We start from the raw sequence: 19,702 nt of genomic DNA, 5'->3' as shown, positions 1-19,702 counted from the left end.
CCAAACCTGGCTTTGGGGGCAGACTGCATATACGACTCTGCTTTTAATTTTCATCCGTTGGATTTGACTGAGCTGTTGTGTGAATGCTGCCAGCCGTTTTCAGTCGATTGGCTTTAAACGCTTTGTGAAAGAAAATGCGCACTAAAGTGCTTTGGTAATGAAAGAAGCCGAGAGCTTTATTAAACTTTTTTAATGTAACTGTCCCTTAAATGCGGTTTCAGATGAGTCTGTTGTGAGTGAGTCAATATGAGGCTGGAACCAGCATACATATTGCACCCTCAGACAACACTCCAAAGCAGCCATTTTCATTTCCCTCCCTTAGCCCAGGGCTCCACAAATTCTGCAACCGACACCCATTCTAAAAATCACCAAACCAATTCAGATCTTCTTTTCTGAAACATAGATAGTAAAACATTTAGTGCCACACCAGCGGGAGCTTGAGTTTGGCGCTCTGTGCATACTACATCCCAAAACTCCCGCTGCTCAACGCTCAGGGCATTTGTTTTGGTGGAAAAATCGTAGCCCCTGGGGCGTACCGAATAATGTTTTCTCAAATGTGAACTGGCGTGCTGCTGAGGTTATCGCGGTGCGACTGGGGGAAGCTCCTCCTGGATAAAATCAGAGCAGGGTAACGCTGTGGTTTGGAGGCTGTGTGAAATGCCCCTCACCGAGGCCCTTGGGACACGTTCTGCTCGGGCCATCTGGCCTGTACCGTCCGAAGGGTTTCGATCATCGGCCTCTCTTAAAATGGCACGATGACGCCCCTCTCGCACACAATGCTGCCACTTTAAAGCCTCATCGCATTGGTGCTAAAAATTTTGTTAACTTTGTCCCGAGAAATGAAGACGTGAAACACGACCACATCAGTTACCAATAGAATTCCATGGCCTTGAGTATAGGTTGAGTCTTCACTCAGAACATACTTATACATGAAAAGACTTTACTGCATACCTGCACTGATTAATATTTACATACAGTATTTGTCCTTGATCAAATTTAAAATTTTTAAAGTAATGTAAGATTTATACTTGCTGACAAATGGCAAAGGCATGACTTGGTGTCTATAACACGCCGATATGAAGACCGTCACAGAAACTAGAATATTGCCATTTTTAAATTTCGCCACGAGGGGGAGACAAAGGATCAGTTTTAGCACTTTCTCAGCATATGTTGTACATCACGTCTCACTCCAGCAGCCTTCTGCCGGTTTATTTCATTCGGTTCTCCTTTAACGCAAATTTGTGTTAGGTTAAGATGATACATTCATCGTCTTCAAATAGTGCACTGACGTTCATTTTGACTTTTTAATTGTAAGCTAATGATTAAGCTCCTCTGGTAACAGTGGGTCAGGTGTAGACACATCACCCAAGAGCATGTGAAAACAGAGGCGTTGCTTTGATATGAGTGGACTTCGCTCTCCCAGAAGAGACGGGACTGTTTAAGGTCGAAGAGAGGCCACAGATTAGATTCATTAATCTCAAAAAACTCTTGGCTATATAATGAGCACTCCCTCACACGTGGTAACTTGGCAAACATGTAATGTCAATATTACCTTGCATTATTTATTGGCCAAGCCGGAAAGGGGGCGGGGGGGGGGGGGGTGATAGTGTTCGATGCTCTTTCACATAATCATACACCGTGTAATTGTGTTTATGCTGCTGGATTTTAATGGTGCAATTGAGGTGGAGCTCCTCCTTGCTTGAGATCTTATCTGGGTCCAGAGTCCAGGAGTCACCTGCCGATGCCACAGCACTCCAGCTCTAAGTGCCGAGAAAAATGACAGAAAATGTCTGCGCTGGACGCCGCGTTTCAATTCAGGGGCTGTCGGTCTCAGACCCGGTCCCTCGTGTATGCTCACTGCCTTTCCAGCCCCAGTGGCAGTCCCTGAATTGTATCGAGCTGTTAATTGTTCTTAATTAGACCATTTTAATGGCTACTGTGTGATGATTAATCCTCTAAGGCAGCATTATAACAGGAGTAGCAAAGCAAGCCATGATCTATATTTACATCCTGGGACTTTTAATCAGCCAAATCAATTAATGCTTTTATTTTATGTTCTGTTTGGAAAATGACTGCTTTAGAAAGAGGTTCCGGTTAACTGATTAAACTATGGACTGCCGGGTGAGATCTGCAGGGTCCTAATTTCTGAACGTATGGCCATCTTCTCACTAAAGCCAGACCGTTTGTGGCATGCAAGGAGCACAAAGCAAATGGCAACAAGCCAAACCTTGATCGTCTTGGTGAGATTAACTCCGGAGGAGGTTTTCAGCAAAATGAACTGATCAAAGAGATTGGCTTTAACAATAAGCAGCACACACAGGAGACCCCAGGACCACGTTTGAGAACCACTGCTCCAATGCATATGCTTTATATCAGGGCTGCCCAACCCTGTCCCTGGAGATCTACCGGTCCTGTAGGTTTACACTCCGGCCCTAGCAAAGCACACCTCATTCAACAGCTAGATCTCACCGAGCTGCTAATTGGTAGAGTCAGCAGTGCCAAATTAGGGTTGAAATCAAAACCTATGAGACAGTAGCTCTCCAGGAACAAGGTCGGGCAGCCCTGTACAATAACATTTACATTTGTAAATACATTTTTATAACCTAAAATCTTGATAGCATAAAGGAGATAGGACTAAGGGAGGCTGATCCTTGGTTAGTTGCTGATTACAGAATGCGTTCACAGCTTCTGTGGTTGCCAGCGCAGTCTACAGAGAGCTTCCAGGGCCCTGTTAGTCAAATCACAGTCCTCTGGGGCCAAGAAATGCTGGTTTTCCACCCTCCCTTTACCTGGGAGTAGCACCAATCAGTAGCACTAATTTCCCAGTTAATTACCTGGGAGAAAAGAAAACCAGGGCCGGATTTGGATTCCAGGGACAGATTTGAGTATCCATGCTCCAGGGACCCTAGTACAGGCCTGTACAGCAGGGATTCAAATCTGGTCAGTATTATTGCTGGTTTCCTTTTTTTTTTTTTGCCCCAACCAAAATTTAATTGATTGATTGATGCCACTGATTGGCCACTCAGCTGGTGTCCCTGGTTTAAACCAGTCCTGATTAGAGGGGAAGAATGAAAACCAGCAGCTGTCCTCAAGGGCCAGATCCAAGTATCCCAGCTGTACAGGAACTGAGCAGGTCAAGCTTGCCTGGGTAATTAATAAACCGGATTCTTACGAATACATGGTGCTACTTAATTTGGTTTCCTGCTGCTGTCTGTTGGTCATCAGGCGAGGAGGGGTCAGCCACAAAGGAACACATACTGGTCATTAGGGGTCCTCGCAGTCTGCAAAGGACAGACTCACAGAGGCTGCTGGGTGTGGCTCTCTCAGCGCCTGCCATCCTGAATGCTTGCTTCCTGGCATGGGATGGTTTTCCAGTCTCCACCTGTCATTGTCTCCGTTTCCTTTCTCATCTAATCTCAGTGTCTGTCTGTCTGTGTCTTAGGGTCAGTCTGCATCTCAGTGTCTGTATTTCACAGACAGTGTCTCTAATCCTGTCAATCTATGTCTCTCACAGTCTTAGTGCCCCTGTCCCTTCCACCGTATGTCTCTCTAAGACTGTCACCATTCTAATTCTGTCAGTCAGTGTCACTCAGCATCTCCCAGAGTCTGACTCTCATTACTTTTTTAGCATCTGCTGGTCGCCAGTGACCTTTGCCCTCACAACCTCTCTGAGAGCAAAGTTAACCTTGAGCCTTCTATGAGTCCAGGGTTCTCTCTGAATGACAGGGGCTGGCACTAGGGGAACCAACACCAGCACAGCCTGGGCAACACCAGGACACTGAAGCCAGTCTCCATGACAGAGAGAGAGAGGCAGAGGGAGAGAGACTACTATCACCAACACCAATCAGCCTGAGGGTAGCGATACATTATTTAAAAGAATTAACCCAAATCAAATCATGACTATAAAAGAGAGTAGCGTGGCAAAATATCTGACCATGGTAACTGATAACAAATTGAGAAAATAACTGACAGTGTACAGACTCAGCAAGCCATAGCAATTGGCCGTTACACGCAGATCTGGCTGCCCAGAGAGGACAGGCAGTGGGGACAGGGCGGCATTTCCTTACAGAATGCCCAAAATACCAGGACATAAGGACTAACATCTATTGAAAAGTTGGAACCATTTTCACAAACTCTATTATATAGAAAAAAAGCCCCTATATACTGGGGGAGGAAACTGAATGTGTAGCACTAGAAGCAAGATATGTGGCCTCCAGTCTCAAAATGAAGGACAATCAGTGAGGCACCATCTCCAATATTAGTATTGTTAGTAATTCTGTTCTTATCACTGTCCTTATTAGTGTTTTTCATTCAACTTGTAGGTTGCCTGATACTCCTAACAAGCTCATAGGATTCATTTTTCATACTTGTTTATCACTAACATATCACTAACAAGAGAAAGAGCTGGAGGGAGAGAGGGACAGCAAGAGAAAGAACAAGAGAGGGAGACTGAGAGGGAGGGAGAGAGAGAGAGGGATAGAAAACTTAACTAAACCTTACCCTTAAAGCTGCACACCAGCACCAGGAAAAGAGCAATCCGATCGCAACAGAGCCGGGGTCAGGAATATAATTTCAGCATGCCCCTGGAAGAGAACACCGGGATTTGCAAAAGAGGCAAACAGAACCGACCCAGAAGATTTGATTTGCCGGAGCGGAACTGGGCCCTAAAAACCGGCCTGGTCTCGGCATAAAGAGATTAGCGGTTCCGGCTATCTCGCCGCCCTTGTCCCGGTGTGATCCCACAGAGACGCCAATCGATTCCAAGTGGTTTTAAGGGCGCTAGTCCACAAAGGGCGCAGGGCATGTACACTGGCAGCCGAGGTCCCGTGTTCTCCTCCAAATTAAGCGGACAAGCCTTTTGGACTGCGGGACCCTTTCACCAAACCTTGTTGCTTTTGTCAGAGACACTTGCTTAATGCCAAGGGCTTGTTTTTTTTCACCCTTTTTGTGCCCTCTTGGAGAGGTTGGCCGAGGTCACTTAACACATCCCATTCCAAAGGCTCTGATTATTATTTCATGTTCATGCTTCAAGGATAGGGTGTGTGTGTGTTTTGAGGAACTTATGTAAACAGGCTGGTCAATCTGTTTTACAATCTGGATAAAACTATAACAGAGTTCTTACAAGGTCTAAGAAACCCATGTCATTTACAAGATTTGGTGGCCTTTGATGTGCATATAACTGCAGCCTAAATGGGAGTGTGATAGAGTGGCTGGGACTGGGACTCCCCCGTGATTTTCCAGTTTACCCCTGCATTTCAGGCCTTAAACTTGGACTTCCTACAACACAATCGCCACACCACTCTCATTGAATACTCATATTTGTATATAGCCATATTGATGTATTGTTTGCGTGTCGTATTTGCTCACACTCTGTTACAGCTTTTCAGTGTTCTTTCACAAACTGGCAGTGGTCTAGAGGCTGGCCAGGTCAGGAAAAGGCAAAGGCCATAAACTGGGTACCTCCATACTGGGCTCCAGTTTTAATTCAAATTTAACCATGTCCTGGTATTTTTTCGTTTTTGTCTCCTCCACATTTTCTCTTTCTTTGCTTTCTCCTTTGAACACTGACTTCAGGTTTTTTTTATTTTTATAAATCACCACCAATTAAATTCTAACAGTACTTGGAAAATAGCACTCAAATGATGAATTTGCTTCTTGAACAGATATTATACAAAGGACGGGATGACCAGTGAGACACCCAAGATTCAAAGGAAACACCTTAAGGTGCTAGGCTAAATAAACAGCAAACAATCCTTACCGTACGGCGCCTTTTACATGTGACAAAGTCCTATTGGACACACGTGCAATCTTCTTCTTTTGATTGAAAGAGCATTGTGTGGAACAAAACTGGAACGGACGCGCCTGCAAATAAAGCACCCTGCCGGTAAACTGCTTCTTACTGTGAAATATAAATTAGATAGCGGAGAGAGAAGTACACTTCCGTTCAAATTTGCCAACTAAGCACAGGCCATTAATCAAACGCGATTAGGATACAGTTGCCGTGCGGGGATCAGATGGGGAAAATATGCCAGAACCGCTTCAGGTGCTCATACGGGCTACCGTGACGCAAGCCTTTGAAGTAGATGGACGTTTCAAATTAGCATATTTAATTCTATGAAATTAGCAAATTAGCATACATTGGACAACATGTGTGTAGCTTTTCATAATTTTTACAATTTGCCATGCGGTTCGATAGAGCTGTTAAAGGAAAAGTCGAATTGTGACAAAAGTAGCGAACATAAATGCGTAAAAGTGAATGGGGGAGTTTAACCGTTTAAGGCGCAGAAGTTATTTTGTCATTTACATGACAATTCGCCAAATAGGCGTCTTGATTTCTTTGGTATGGCTTTGGCCCACATTACTTTTAGAGCAACCGTGTAGCTAAAACATATATCGTAAATTGAATATATATATAGGATTATAGGTGACTGACCTGCAGCTATGCTGTAGTCCTTTAAAAAGAGGATAAACTAAACGCACAATGAATTAAGCCATTAAGGACGCTGTTGATTCTACGTTTTTTTTCTTCTTTTTTGGCAAAGACTGTAATCGCACTGAATCGTTTTCTTTGGGCTGATGCATATGCGCTGTAGCTGCTTAACTGGCGCTTTTGGGATGTATATAAATTACCCATTCAGTGCGGTATCCATGGCAACCCAACTACCACCTACTGTAGGCCCAGTTCTTGCTCCAGCTCTGTCCTCTTCATTTTATTTTTCCTTGTGCGCTTTTAGACTCCCCTCTCGCACACAGTTGTGCTGCAGAATGACAATAACAATAGAATTACTATTAAAACGAGTAAAGTTTTCTGCCGCCGGCGTGTTTCTCACGGCCTTTGGAACACAGTATGAAAAGAGGCCTTGTCCAGGCAGACTTTTGACCTGCACTTTTTCTCAGTGGAAAGTGTTAGAAAAAAACGTCCACTTATCCTAGTTGATGTTGAAATCAGTGGGATAAGTGGACATTTTCCCCATCTCTTGTTTAACACAGCAACAGCTTTATAAAGAAGGTTTGAGTCACTCCTAACCCATGACTGTTTTGCCATTCAGAGAATGAATTGGAAATTGGTCATCCTCCACCACTTCCCCCAACCACTCTCTCACACACTCTCTCTCTCCCCCTCTCTCACACACAGAGGACGTATGCGGAGAGTTGTGGTGAACGTATCCATAACGATCACGTCATAAACCTAAACAGACCACATACTGCGTAATTTGCACTGGGGAGTATTTTAGAGTCAACACCCAGAAAAACGCATCATTCACTGGATTCCACGTTTGTGGGGTTATGTGTGGAACTATATGGGTTGCTGAACTCCTGAAGAAAGAGACTGATGTGGAGATGTACAGCCAAAGAGGAGGATGCAGAAATGGTCATTGAGGACATTTGCAGTGTCTCCTTAGTTATGGGAAAACATGGGGAGCTGTTCAGCTCCTGGCCATCGGTGTATTTAATAAGGCACAGTTTGGAATGCACACCCTACACACCTCATTAACTTCAATAATTGACATTCTTTGTGTGCTAGTGGAGACCTCGCCTTGCACCTGAGGAGAATAAGGAAGTCAAGAATCGAATCTTCCCAGGAAAAATGTAATAGAAATGCAAAGCAAATGAAGGACCAAAAAACACATTGAAAAAAATTGATCTTTAAACAGAAAAGACAGATATCAAAACCAAAACAACCAATGTTAACATTTTAACATTATATTATTTATTTATCTTTGTACAATGTAATTACAATACAAATATGTAGGTTTAGATACAAAATTCTGTAAATAAAGGTTAAAAATAAGCTTCACTGGTTTGTTATCACTACACTACAGTTACAATCAAGTATATGAGGTAATTTAGTTTTCTTGTTTTGCCATGAACATAATGAACTTACTTTTTTCAATTTTATTTTAGAAGGGGCCTGGAAAGAGGGATTAGGGACATGAAATGTAAATTAAACAGTGACTATTTTTCCATTTTGGTGGGGGGAAGGAGGGGGGAGGGGGTTGTGGTAAAAAATATTTTCCGATAGCAAAATGGTTCCCCTGCAAATGTTTCATTTCTTTCTAGGAAATGGACAGACAGACACAGGGAAGCCAAGGATTGTGGTGCATATGAGAGTCTGAGTACCCAAGGAATTCCAGGAAGACGTGGGTTGTTTTGAGACGCGATCGCTCTGTCCGCTGGCTTTCACAACAGTCTCCACGGACTGTAAGAATGCTGTCTGAAGACAGGACTGTAAATTCACTGGAAGGTGGCAGCTCCATTTGCATGTATTTTTGCATGTATTCAAAATGCTCCTGCGCTCTGAGAACTAGAGGCCTTTCATTTTCTCACTCAGGTGTGACTTCAGTTCCTTCTTTTTTTTTTTTTTTTTTTTTTTACAATTATCTTTCCTGTTTTTTTTTTTTAGTTACATGCAACACAGAACCATTCTCTTTCCAGAATCAAGCCTCAGTCACTCTGGGAGTGAAATGCCAGGGAATAAGCCTTAAAATGCACAGTACCTGATCTTCACTTCCTTGAAGGAATCCATTTTCATTTCCATCACAAACCGCACACAAAGTACCTTTTAAAAATCGGTTTGGCTCGCAGCCTTGCCCCTCACAGCTCTACAGTCCTCACACACTGTTCTGAACTTGAGGTGAGACCGTAGCAAAAATTAAAGTACCACAGAGCTGACCTCACCCTTCAGGACACCCCCATCCACCTTATACCTTGAGATTACTCACGCTATTGGTCGCAACAACTGCCGTCTGGCAGAAATCCCCAAATTAAGCCATTGAAGAAGCACAGCGCGGCACAAGCAATTATCATATTCACCCCAAGCAGGTACTTCCGTCACACCTGCGCATGTGGACACGCCCTCATCTACGTACCTGTCCCCTGGAACCCCGAGCCCAAAAAACCTCATTCCTGCATAAACTAATGGAAAGAAATGGTAAATCCTTTTTTTCTCTTCCTGTAACCCACGTCTTCCTGCTTTTTCCCTCTCACCTGCTCCTCTCTCTATCCGTTTCCTCCTTTCATCTCCGTCCACATGCACGTCCCTCCCCTCGTTTCTTCCTCTCCGTCCGGATGAATCCGCACCTTTCTCTGGCCCCTCCCTAAACCTTCTCTTCCCCCCTCAGTAATCTAAGGCCTGCTTGCTCAGGTTCTCTCTTCGATGCAGCGCGCTCCACTTCTCAGAACTACCCATAGAAGAGCCAGCTGCTCTCACAGTGATTCAACAACACCCGCAAAAATGCTCTGCTTTGTCAGAGTATCGCACTGGCGGAAACACAGGTGCTAAAGGACACCTCATTCACAAACACGGCTACAGTTCCCGGCCCCGCCCTCCGGTTCCAATCACGCCTCTCCTTCTTCAGCGAAACCCCACTCGTGCCTCACATGAAGGTCTGTGCCTGTCGCCCTCTGTGCCCAAACCAACGCTCTTCCGTACCCAAACTTGCACCCCCACACCAGCCCAGCCCAGCCCAGCCCAGCAACGTACTTGGACGGAATACACAAGACTTGACTTCGGCTTCAGATCCGATTCCAGACTCGGAATCTCGGGAATCTTTCTACATCCCCCGGCCCAAAAAACGTGCCGCGCACGTCTGCTCAGCTGGAACGTTCTGGAATGTTCACGCACCTCTGCTCCGGAAACAGGGCGCTGGTTGTCATGGGGACAAATGGAGGCGTCTGTAATGATGGAGCATTGACTCATTTTAGGCTGAACAGCAATTGACGGTCACACACAGGGCAATAAATAGGGGAAAGAAAACATGCTATTTACACTCCCATGTGCTACGGCTCACAGCTTTGTCCATAAGGCTATAATTAAGCAGTCTCATTTGGTGAGTCAGTTCTCCATTCAAAACTACTGACAAATTACAGCTGGCATTTCTGGACTTCCTTCCATGTATACAAACATAAATAAAATCTTATTCACACAGGGAAGTAAAATCTACCTTAAATATTTTTGGTGATTAAAATCTGATTTAAAAAGGTAACGGATAAAATCAAACAAAATAGATATAATGTCCCTCCGGATACTTTTTATTGGTTAAATATAAGAGACCAAGTCCAGTCCTCTTCTGATCCCCCTCTGTCAGGTGATGTCATTTTCGAGTGTTGTTGTGGTAGGCAGTGGGAATCCTCAGGTCTCTCTGAAATCCCTCTCTCTCTTTTTTCATTTTCCTGTTTTTTTTACTGACTTGACTGACTTTGAATCCTCCAGCTTTTCAAGCTCTGCTAACAGGTTTGTAAACTGATAGTCTGAGGGGTCGGGACATACAGACCTGGCAACCAAGACCGATTATAGCCAGAAGACCTCCCCCCCAAACCCACCCTAGTTCTCTTCTTTCATGGTGTCCCATTTTTTTTTTTTTGGGAGGGGGGGGGAGCTCCATCTTTTACCTTTATCAGTGAAGCTGGGGGGGTAGGGGTGTGGTTCTCCCAGGAAACAGAAAATCAAGAAGAGAAATAATGGTACTGGGAGAGGGGGAGTGGTTGAGTTTTTGTGTATCTGCATCACAGTTGGTCGAGCCCGCCCCAGGGGACAGCGTGGCCCAGTTAAAGCTCGATCTCAAAGGTCTTTTTCAGGTCGTTGGAAAAGGGGTTGGGCGCCTTGGGCGGCGTTTTGGTCTCCAGGGCCGCCCACTGGGCCTCAAACCGAGCGGCCTCCTGGGAGTCGGTGGGCGGGGCCGGCTGCTGGGCCGCCTCCACGGGCCACCCGGCTCCGTTGCTGGCGCCGTTCTGATTGGCCGTGGCGGCGGGGACGGGGTTGGGCGGGAGCCCGTTGACGGCCGGCGGGTTGGCGAAGGGGGCCGTGGAGAATCCTCCGGTGTGGGCGGGGAAGGCGTGGTGGGCGGGGCCTCCGAGGGGGCCGGCCTTGGCCCCGCCCCCGCTGGAGCTGGTCGCGGTGCAGAAGACGTTGGCCACCATCTGGGAGGGCGTGATGCCCACCACGGGAACGCTGGCGTTGGGGTAGGTCATGCTGTTGGCCAGCGCGGGCATGTAGGCCTGCATGGGCACGAAGGCGGGCTGCAGGGGCGGCTGCCCGTACATGCCCACGGGGGCGGGGGTGGCGTCGAACGCCATGGGGAAGGGCTGCATGGAGGTGGGCAGGGACCCCGGTGGGGCGGGCAGGGTGGGTATGGGGGGCGGGGCCAGCTGGGGGAGTGGCTGAGCGAGGGGCGGGGCTAGAGGCAGGACCTGCTGCTGCTGCTGGGCCTTCACAGTCTTGGCCACCTCCTCCAGCCAACGCTCCGCCTCCGAGGGGGTCCGCTTGTGCCCGCTCTGCACGGGGGGCGGGGACTGAGCCGCTGGCTCCGCCTGCACCCACGAGGTTGAGGCTGCAGAGAGCGTGAGGGGGAGGGGGACAAAGACAAGGCCAGAATAGCTTCAGGTGACACAGCTGGCATACAAGAAATAAAATTTTAAAACTTACATAGATTACGTTAACAAATAACTAAAAGTGCATTTACATTACTTGACTATTACTTAAGGTTGCAGTGCAAAGGTCATTTCCTCACCTTGCTGGGGTGCGGGTGGAGGAGGGATGGCGGGCGGCGCCGTGCATGCTGGGACGCCATTAGCGGTAGCGAAAAGGTCATCGGAGGGCTTGGTGAAAGAGGTGTTGATTTGGCAGCAGAGGGCGTTGATGCTGTCCGCCTCGCCCGACACGGTCAGGTCCATCTCTGGAACTGAAAAGGGGGGGGGGGGGGGGGGGGGGGGGGGGAGGAACGGGGGGGGCGGTGTCAGAGTGGACAGCCCAGCTCATCAGAGCTCTCAAACATCCTGTGAACCCCTCATGGAGAGACTAATCCAATCCTCCACTGCCCCCTCCCCCTCCCCTCAGGCCTTTTAAAAATGTCCCGCAGCTCACAGCCTCCCAGTTCCCCCCTTTCAACGTCCGAAAAGAGGCCGGGGTCACATGTAAGAGCCTTGTCCCCTCGGCCGTGGGGTTTCTCCAGAGAGCTCTCTCAGCACGGCAGGGCTTCCTCTGGAGAGACTGCGGCTTTAAGGAGCCCCCCGGAGCCTGAGGGGGGTGCTGGCGGGGTCCCTCTCCCATCTGAGAGCCCGGACCGCCTCAGACAGCTGATCTGAGGCTCCCATCAAAACGGCCATTGTGTGGGGAGAAGGGCGAGCAGGGAGAAGAATGGCTCTGATATAGCTGCTGGAGCGGAGTGTGTGTGTGTGTGTGTTAGTGAGTGTGTGTGTGTGTGTGAGAGAGCGTAACACAGACACTGATGCTGTATCAAACTAAGTGACAGCCTGCTCCACTCTGAACAGGTGCCAAAGGCAGTTTCTCTTTTCCCTGTGAGCAGAGCGAGCCTCAGCTCACAGCAAGAGGAGACACAGCACAAAACAAAAGAGCAAATCAGCACCAGTGCTGACCGCGGCTAACAATACACCGCCCAATTAATCAGGAAGGTGCCGGAAAGATTATTATGATCGGAGTAATAACCGTGCCTCTGGCTGGGCATCTGGCACAGGTGTCCTTGCAAGATTATGCTGCTGATAAAGAGCAAGAACAACACAGACACCGTATAATTATGCAAGCGCAACCTCTGCTCTGTGAATGATTACTAATGAAACTGCTGAGAGCAAGCGCTGGGCATCACTCTGAGGAGCTGCCTTGCCAGAAATGACGCCAATGCAAACGTGTTAATTATGCAGTTATGTTGCTACCGGTAACTGTACCTGCGAACACCTTCTCTGGCTGACAGGATTGATTTTTTTTTTTAAATGCTGTGTTAATATGACAACAGATTCTCTATTGTAACCAGATGGCCAACTACTTGGGGGGGAATCAAACTCCAGTCCTGTTTGGCTGCAGTGTCGGCTGGTTTTCATTGAGTCTCCGCATATGAATAATAGTCACTGATTGGCTAAAGAGTCCAAGCACCTTATTTCCAAGGCCTAAGCAGGCTTAAAATTGAAAAGAAAACACAAAACCCAAAGCCACCGCAGTTCTCCAGGACTGGAGTTGGCCACCTCTCCATCATGAGATTCTGGCTGGAGGAGTTTTCAGGGCTACATTACAGATTGCGCACATTAATGATAAGACGTCCCCCCCCAAGGACATAACCTCCACCGGCATCATCACCGTCCTTGGGAGCGCCCCAGTTTCCACGGCGACGGACGGACGGACCGGTTGCCGTGGGGACGGCGGGGCGGGGCGCTCACCGGGGTTCTTGGTCTGGAAGTCGGTCTTGCGCTGCAGGGTGGACGGCAGGTCGTTGAGCCGCAGGGACAGCTGGCGCTTGAAGGGCGAGTTCTTCTGGCTGAGGGCGGGGAAGCCGCGGAAGGAGCCCTGCCGCACCAGCTGCTCGATGGGGGCGTGGCGCCGGGGGATGGCGTGGGGCCCCCCCGGCTCTGCCCGGTCCACCGGCGAGGCCGCGCCCTCCGGGGGGGAGGCGGTGCCCGGTGGAATGGCGGGGATGGCGCACGGGGGCTCCGCTACGGGGGGGGGGGTGGGGTTGGGGGGTGGAGTGAGGGTGGAGAGATCTCCGTCACATTCAGGCTTCTGTGTAGCGCGCCATAAATACCACACAAGTCCAACAGGACGGCTGTTTCACGCATTTTATCAGTTATTTCATCTCAATCTGGAGCCTCGCATTACTTGTGCCCTTTGCGCTGTCGATGCAGTGAAGTGCAGCCGATGCAATAGAATTTATTACAAGCTTCTGTAACTCTCGCCGTTCGAGGCCACCGGGCAATGATTGAGTTACACAGTCAAATTCAATTGCCCGTGCAATTCAGACCAGCCACCCGCTGCCAGACCGGAAGAGGTCAGGGCCGCGCTCAATAGGCTGGGCACCAAGCGAAGAACAAAGCATCATGGGAGTTTAGCAGGAGAGAGGAGAGTCCGCTCTGCTTATGCATTTTTCTCACTTTAATCAGGCAGGGAGAGAGCAGAGAGGGGCACAGATAGAGGTGGGATCACAGTGCTATGATGGGGAATCAAACTCCCAGCCAAACGGGGGGGGGGGGGGGTCATATATGGGTTTAGTCAGCTGCCCTACGAACCATGGAGTCTGACATGTGATGAATTCCCACTAACTTTAATACAGCCCTGGTTCAGCAAATATCGGTGCACGGTGTTGCAGTGATTCAGCCCAGCAGGCAGAGGGCGCCAGTACCTTTCTTCTTCTCCTGCAGCTGCTTCATGATGTCCTCGCGGTCGGGCTGCTGGCCGGCCGAGGTGACGCGGAAGGACCCCTCGCGCACGAAGGAGGTGCGGCTGGCGTCGAAGGAGGCGGTGACCCCGCACTCCTTCTCCCGCCGCTGCTTCCGCTCGAGGCAGGCGGCGAAGGCGCAGCCCACCGCGTGACTCAGGCGCTCCCCCTGGTGGACAAAACCGTTCCGTGTTAGCGTCAGCGTTAGCCGCCTTCGGGAACTCCTCTCAGAACCTTCCCAGATAGCCGGTTAATAACATAGCCTAGCTATGACTAGCTATGACTAGGCTATAGGGCTTAGCCCATACGTGGCCTGTCCCTGTACAGACTGAGCCACTCTGCTTTGGTCAACCCGTATTTCTGGTGATGTCACAGCTGTCACAGTCTGTATTCCTGAAGCGTACTGAAGTGACTGAACCTCCTCTCTGTTCCCCTGTTCGGGCCAATGAGGGAATGGAAAAAAAAGCCTGCGAGCTTGGACTGTGCTCTGAGTATTTTGTTGGCCTTGAGGGACGGCCAATAAACGTTTGAAACGTCACAGTAAACATCTGAAATAAAGATCTATCGCTGGCGTTATCTACGGTAAGCGCCGTGCGGCCCCCTTAAGCACTGATTCCAGATCAGTTAAGCCGGCGGTCATTCTAACCGCGGCCACTGAGCGGCGAGCAGGCGAGACCGATCCGGGGCTCACCGAGTCCTTCAGGGCCATGAAGCAGTGGCATATCCAGCGGCGCGTGGTGCCGTCGCGGCAGATGTACGAGAACGCCTTGTCATAGTTCCTGTCGGGCGCGCAGAAGGACACCTTCTCGATGGTCTGGTCCACGATGAGGTCCTGCAGCCGAAGAACAGAAAACATAGCACTTCCTGGTTTTCACAAAAAAAAAATTCAGTTTGTGCAAATGGAGACGTAAACAGAGTGAACGGGGTGAGCATTAACGGCGAATTACCAGCACATCAAAACACCGCATCTCTCACTGAACCAAGAACCGACACACACGTGGAAAAGGGAGATCGACCGTTATCTAACGAGGTCTCCTGAATATCGAAGGATTTATGGTCGTGTTGTTTCCACTCCTAGGTCCTATTTTCAGTAAACAGCTTAAGAATATTCCGACACGATGATTGCCCAGATACCGGAATGTTCTTTGGCCGTTCCGTCCTGCTCTCTTTCCGGGCCATTAAATTGCTGGGGGGAGAGAGGAGGCATTTCAACCCCAATGGGCGAAAGGGGAGGGAGGGGCACTTTTGGATCCTGTAAGAACTACGGCCCACAATAGAAAGAGTTGTGAGTCCAGAGACAGAGACAGAGGGAGAGGGAGAGACAGAGAGTGAAAGAGAGGGAGGAAGAGGAGGAGAGGGTCACACATGCCCATCAGCTTCCTCCCTCACTTTCCCCACTGAGAAAGATGGAGTGGAAGAATGATCCATTCATGCTAAGCCAATTAGTCGATTAAAGAGCTTTCTGTGGATGGGGGGGGGGGGGGTGGTCTTCAGTGAGGGGTGTACAGGGGGCATTGAGGGGGGCACCGGAGGAGGGGGGGGGGTGGTGAGTTGACGGAAGGGGCACGGTGCTGACTCATGGAGAGCGGGTCGGGTACAGGAGCAGACGTGGGTGTTTCTGCGGCTGCGTGTCCCGCTGCTGCTGACTCTTTCAGAGCAGACAGAAGGGAGGCGGGCTTTGGGGGGGAAAGAAAGGTGAATTGGGGAGGGGCGGGGGGTTGCTGACTCAGAGGAAGGTCAGCGGAAAGAGAGCCAGAGCGAGGTGTGTGTGTGTGTGTGTGTAGAAGGGGTCATTTGTGTGGAGCCACACAGAAACAAAAAGCCTACTTTGTGAGTCTCTTTTTTCCCCCCTCTCTTTTCTTTCGCTTTCCTCTCCCCTGAAAGGAAAGTCTGATAATTGCTCTCGTGACGGGAGGCCCCTGACGAGCTGGCAGCCGAACAGGCCAGGGTGAAGTGAGTGCACTCTGTCTCCCTCTGTCCCCCCCCCCCCCCCTCCTAAACACCCACCCACCCCCCCCCTCCCAAAATGTAAAGACTGAAACCTCAGCAATCTGGCTCCCCGGGCGGCTGACCTGGCCTCGGAAAGGAAAAAGCATTCACCAGCCGCCCGCGCCAGAGCCGCGACATCATCAGCCCCGCCCAGCCCTGGCAGCCCCGCGCTCTGAGAGGCGGGGCCAGGGGGACAGAGTGACAGCTGGGGTGTGTGTGTGTGTGTGTGTGTGTGCGTGCGTGTGGGGGGGGTAAGTGTGTGTGTGTGCGAGTGTGGGGGGGGGGGGGGGGGGGGAGGGCGGGGGCGATTCTCATGTCACTGTTTTGGGAAGCTGTCTCACCTGCTGTGCCTCTGTCAGCTCTGTTCCCACCTGCTCGCTAAATGACAGGCTTGCTGGGTGAATGCGGCTCTGGAACAGTCGGCATCAGTGACCGCAGCAGAGCCGCAATACAGGGAGTGTTCTGCGCCGCGACTGTTTCCTTAGTAAATCTGGCCCATAATGTATTGTGGGAGGGGTGCTCTGGTTATCCCATACATAAGACACATACACAGATTCAAACACACACACACACACAAACACACACATACAAACACATACACGTGGACACACACACACACACACACAAACACACAAACACAAACACATGGACACACAATGACACACACACTCATATAAACACACACACACACACAAAGGGTAGTCACAGCCTTACCTTGGTTTTGTCATCCACGACCCTCAGGCCATCTGCTGACACCCACAGCACAGCTTTGACCGACTTCTTCCCGCTCTGAAACACAACAGGGAGCGCACACGGTCGATACGTGAGTGGACACAATTCATACGAGAACGCACAGTTAATACGAGAACGCACATGGTTCATACAGGAACTGACACGGTTCATACGGCAGGAAGCTGTTCGTCTGCTAGCTGCTTGCAAGTCCTGTAGTAAACGGTAGATGTTTTTCCAACTGCAAAGCTACTAAAATCCTGAACTACCGCTGTTGTTAGTGGCATCTGAGCCTCTGGCTCCTGTACACCTCTAAGCGGTCTTTCGGAAGGAAAAGCATTTGGGCGGGGGTCTTCAGTCAGTGATTAACCAAAACTTTTGTAAAGGAGATGAAAAGGCCCAGGGACCCCCGGACAGGTTAAACTAACCTGCAGAGTCAACACCTGGACTGTTAGCACGTTAGCTTGATACCGTTTTTACTGCCATTTAAAAATATCGCTCTGGTCCATAGTAACGCAAAAAAGTTTTCTTTTTTGCATAGTCCTCATACAACCGGATATTGCTGAAGTAAATGAGGTCAAACCTTTTTTGCAATGGCAGTGCCCTAACCTGGGGATAAAACCTGCAACCTCTTGACTACAAGCCCAGTTTTACATCCATTAGACTGCACTGGCAGCCATTTGAACGCACAGCGCTAACAGATCGCCGCGAGCGCCCAGCCGACGCACAGGCCCAGCAGGGGGAGAGGCGCAGGTCCGGCTGCAGCAGGCCACTCCACACAGCCGCTCGGAGAAGATGCTTCCTCTCTGTCGCACGCGCTCCGCCCCCCACCGCCCTGGATCCCCGGGTTTTCGGGAAGCGTCCTGGTGTTCTCAAACGGGGCGGCGGGGGGCGAGAGCCGGGCGATTCTAAAAATACCATCAAAACAAACGGAGACGACGGCTGGGTGATGCACGCTGGGAGGGGGTTGGGGGTATGGGGGGGGGGGGGGGGGCTGCTCTGAAAGCATGACAAACCGATAGAAGGGCACTATTTGCATAATTCCAGAGGGGGGGGGGTGGAGAGAGAGAGAGAGAGAGAGAGATAGAGAGAGCAGGAGATGGAGGGGAAGAAGACAGAGAGCCAAGATAAAGCCAGCTTGCTCCTCTTCCTCCTCCTCGCCTGTGATGAAGGATCAGAGGCAAACACTACTGACTCAGCGGGGAGCAGCTGTGCTTAAACTACACCAGGATGGGAGGAGAGGAAGGCAATTAAAATACAGCTGAGAGAGAGGGGGAGAGACAGAGACAAAGAGAGAGAGAGAGAAAGAAGGATGGAGGGGAAGGAAGACAGACAGAGAGGGAGGGGTGAGAGAGATGGAGAGTGCGAGAGAGAGCAAGGGAGAAATGGAAAGGAAGAAAAGGGTAAAGCAGAAGGAGAAAGCAGAGTATGGGAGAGAGAGGCAAAAGGAGTGATTGGGCAGAGGGTACAGAGGGAGAAATAAAGATAAATAGGGATGAGGAGTAAGAGCTGAAAACAGCAGGAGAAACAGGACTGCAGGGATTGGGAAACGACAGAAGGGAGGGGAAGTGGAGGGAAAGAGACAGAGAGAGAGAGAGAGGGAGAAGGAACACACACACACACACACACACACACAGGCAGGGGAAGCTCTGAGGCAGGTGTACAGGCTGTGAGTTCCTGGTGTTGGGGGGTAAAGTGTGGGGGGGGCGGGGGCAGACAGGGGTCACCGTCAGGCCACTCTCCGCTCCCCGCTGCAGCCGCGTTAGCGGGGGGAACAGACCCGGGGACGAAAGCGGCGCGCGACCTCACACGAGGCGGCGGCCTGGCTGGGACAGGGGCGACAGGCTCGGCCCTGACTGGGCCCATTCACTGCGTCCTGACGCGGCCGCAAGGGGGGGGGGGGCAGGCATGGGGGGGAGGAGATTTGGCTCTCTCTCTAAGCCCGTCTGCCGGGAACGCCAGAGAGGTGCTGGGGTTTAATAATGAAGAGCTGCACAGATAAACGATCAGGAGATGAGGGGAGGGGACAAGAGAAGAAAGGAGGAGAGGAGGAGGAGGAGGAGGAGAAGGAGGGATAAGAAAGGTGAGGGGCAGGGTGAAATGAGGAAGATAACAAGAAACAAGATGGGGTAAAGGAAAGTAGGGAGCAGGGGAGAGCAGGAGAAAGAGAGGGGAAAGGAGATGGCGGTAAAAGGCAAGGAGGGGAGAGGGATGGGGGGGGGGGGGGGGGGTGGGTGCTGCAGTCGTGTCCTTGAGCTACCCAGCCCTCCGCTGCTTGTGTAAACAAGCCAGCTGCACGACTGGGAGCGCCTGCACTTCACGCCTGGCTAAGGAGCACTGCTGAACACATGAGAAACACTGCGCTGGACTGCAACAGGACGAGACAGAGACTGAGACAGAGAGAGAGAGAGAGAGACTGAGACAGAGAGAGAGACAGAGAGAGACAGAGAGAGAGAGAGAGAGAGAGAGAGAGAGACAGAGAGAGAGAGAGAGAGAGAGAGAGAGAGAGAGAGAGAGAGAGAGAGAGACAGACTGAGACAGAGAGAGAGACAGAGAGAGACAGAGAGAGAGAGAGAGAGAGAGAGACAGAGACAGAGACAGAGACAGAGACTGAGACTGAGACAGAGAGAGAGAGAGAGAGACTGAGACAGAGAGAGAGAGAGCGAGAGAGAGACAGAGACTGAGACAGAGAGAGAGAGAGCGAGAGAGAGACAGAGAGAGAGAGAGAGAGAGAGAGACAGAGAGAGAGAGACTGAGACAGAGAGAGAGAGAGAGAGAGAGAGAGAGAGAGAGAGAGAGAGACTGAGACAGAGAGAGATAGCCAT

At 50.2% G+C, this 19,702-nt stretch overlaps 1 protein-coding gene across 5 annotated transcripts in view; it reads right to left on the bottom strand.

Moving 5' to 3' along the window:
* Positions 1–7,688: 7,688 nt before the first annotated feature.
* numbl (NUMB like endocytic adaptor protein) overlaps positions 7,689–19,702 on the bottom strand; it is a 56,025-nt gene continuing 44,011 nt past the window's right edge. For all 5 annotated transcript variants that reach the window (XM_035386044.1, XM_035386043.1, XM_035386039.1 and 2 more), the window contains 6 exons: positions 16,863–16,937; positions 14,851–14,991; positions 14,124–14,328; positions 13,168–13,440; positions 11,511–11,681; positions 7,689–11,330 (listed from right to left, as the gene is read on the bottom strand). In XM_035386044.1, the coding sequence (XP_035241935.1) occupies positions 10,549–11,330; positions 11,511–11,681; positions 13,168–13,440; positions 14,124–14,328; positions 14,851–14,991; positions 16,863–16,937 (1,647 nt within the window). In that variant the 3' untranslated portion in view covers positions 7,689–10,548. The remainder of the gene's footprint in view (positions 11,331–11,510; positions 11,682–13,167; positions 13,441–14,123; positions 14,329–14,850; positions 14,992–16,862; positions 16,938–19,702) is intronic.

This window comes from Anguilla anguilla, chromosome 12 (assembly GCF_013347855.1).
Source record: "Anguilla anguilla isolate fAngAng1 chromosome 12, fAngAng1.pri, whole genome shotgun sequence".
In the NCBI taxonomy this organism is placed as follows: Eukaryota; Metazoa; Chordata; class Actinopteri; order Anguilliformes; family Anguillidae; genus Anguilla; species Anguilla anguilla.
Note: the sequence above shows the minus strand (reverse complement) of the source record. Positions and strands in the feature narration are given on the sequence as shown.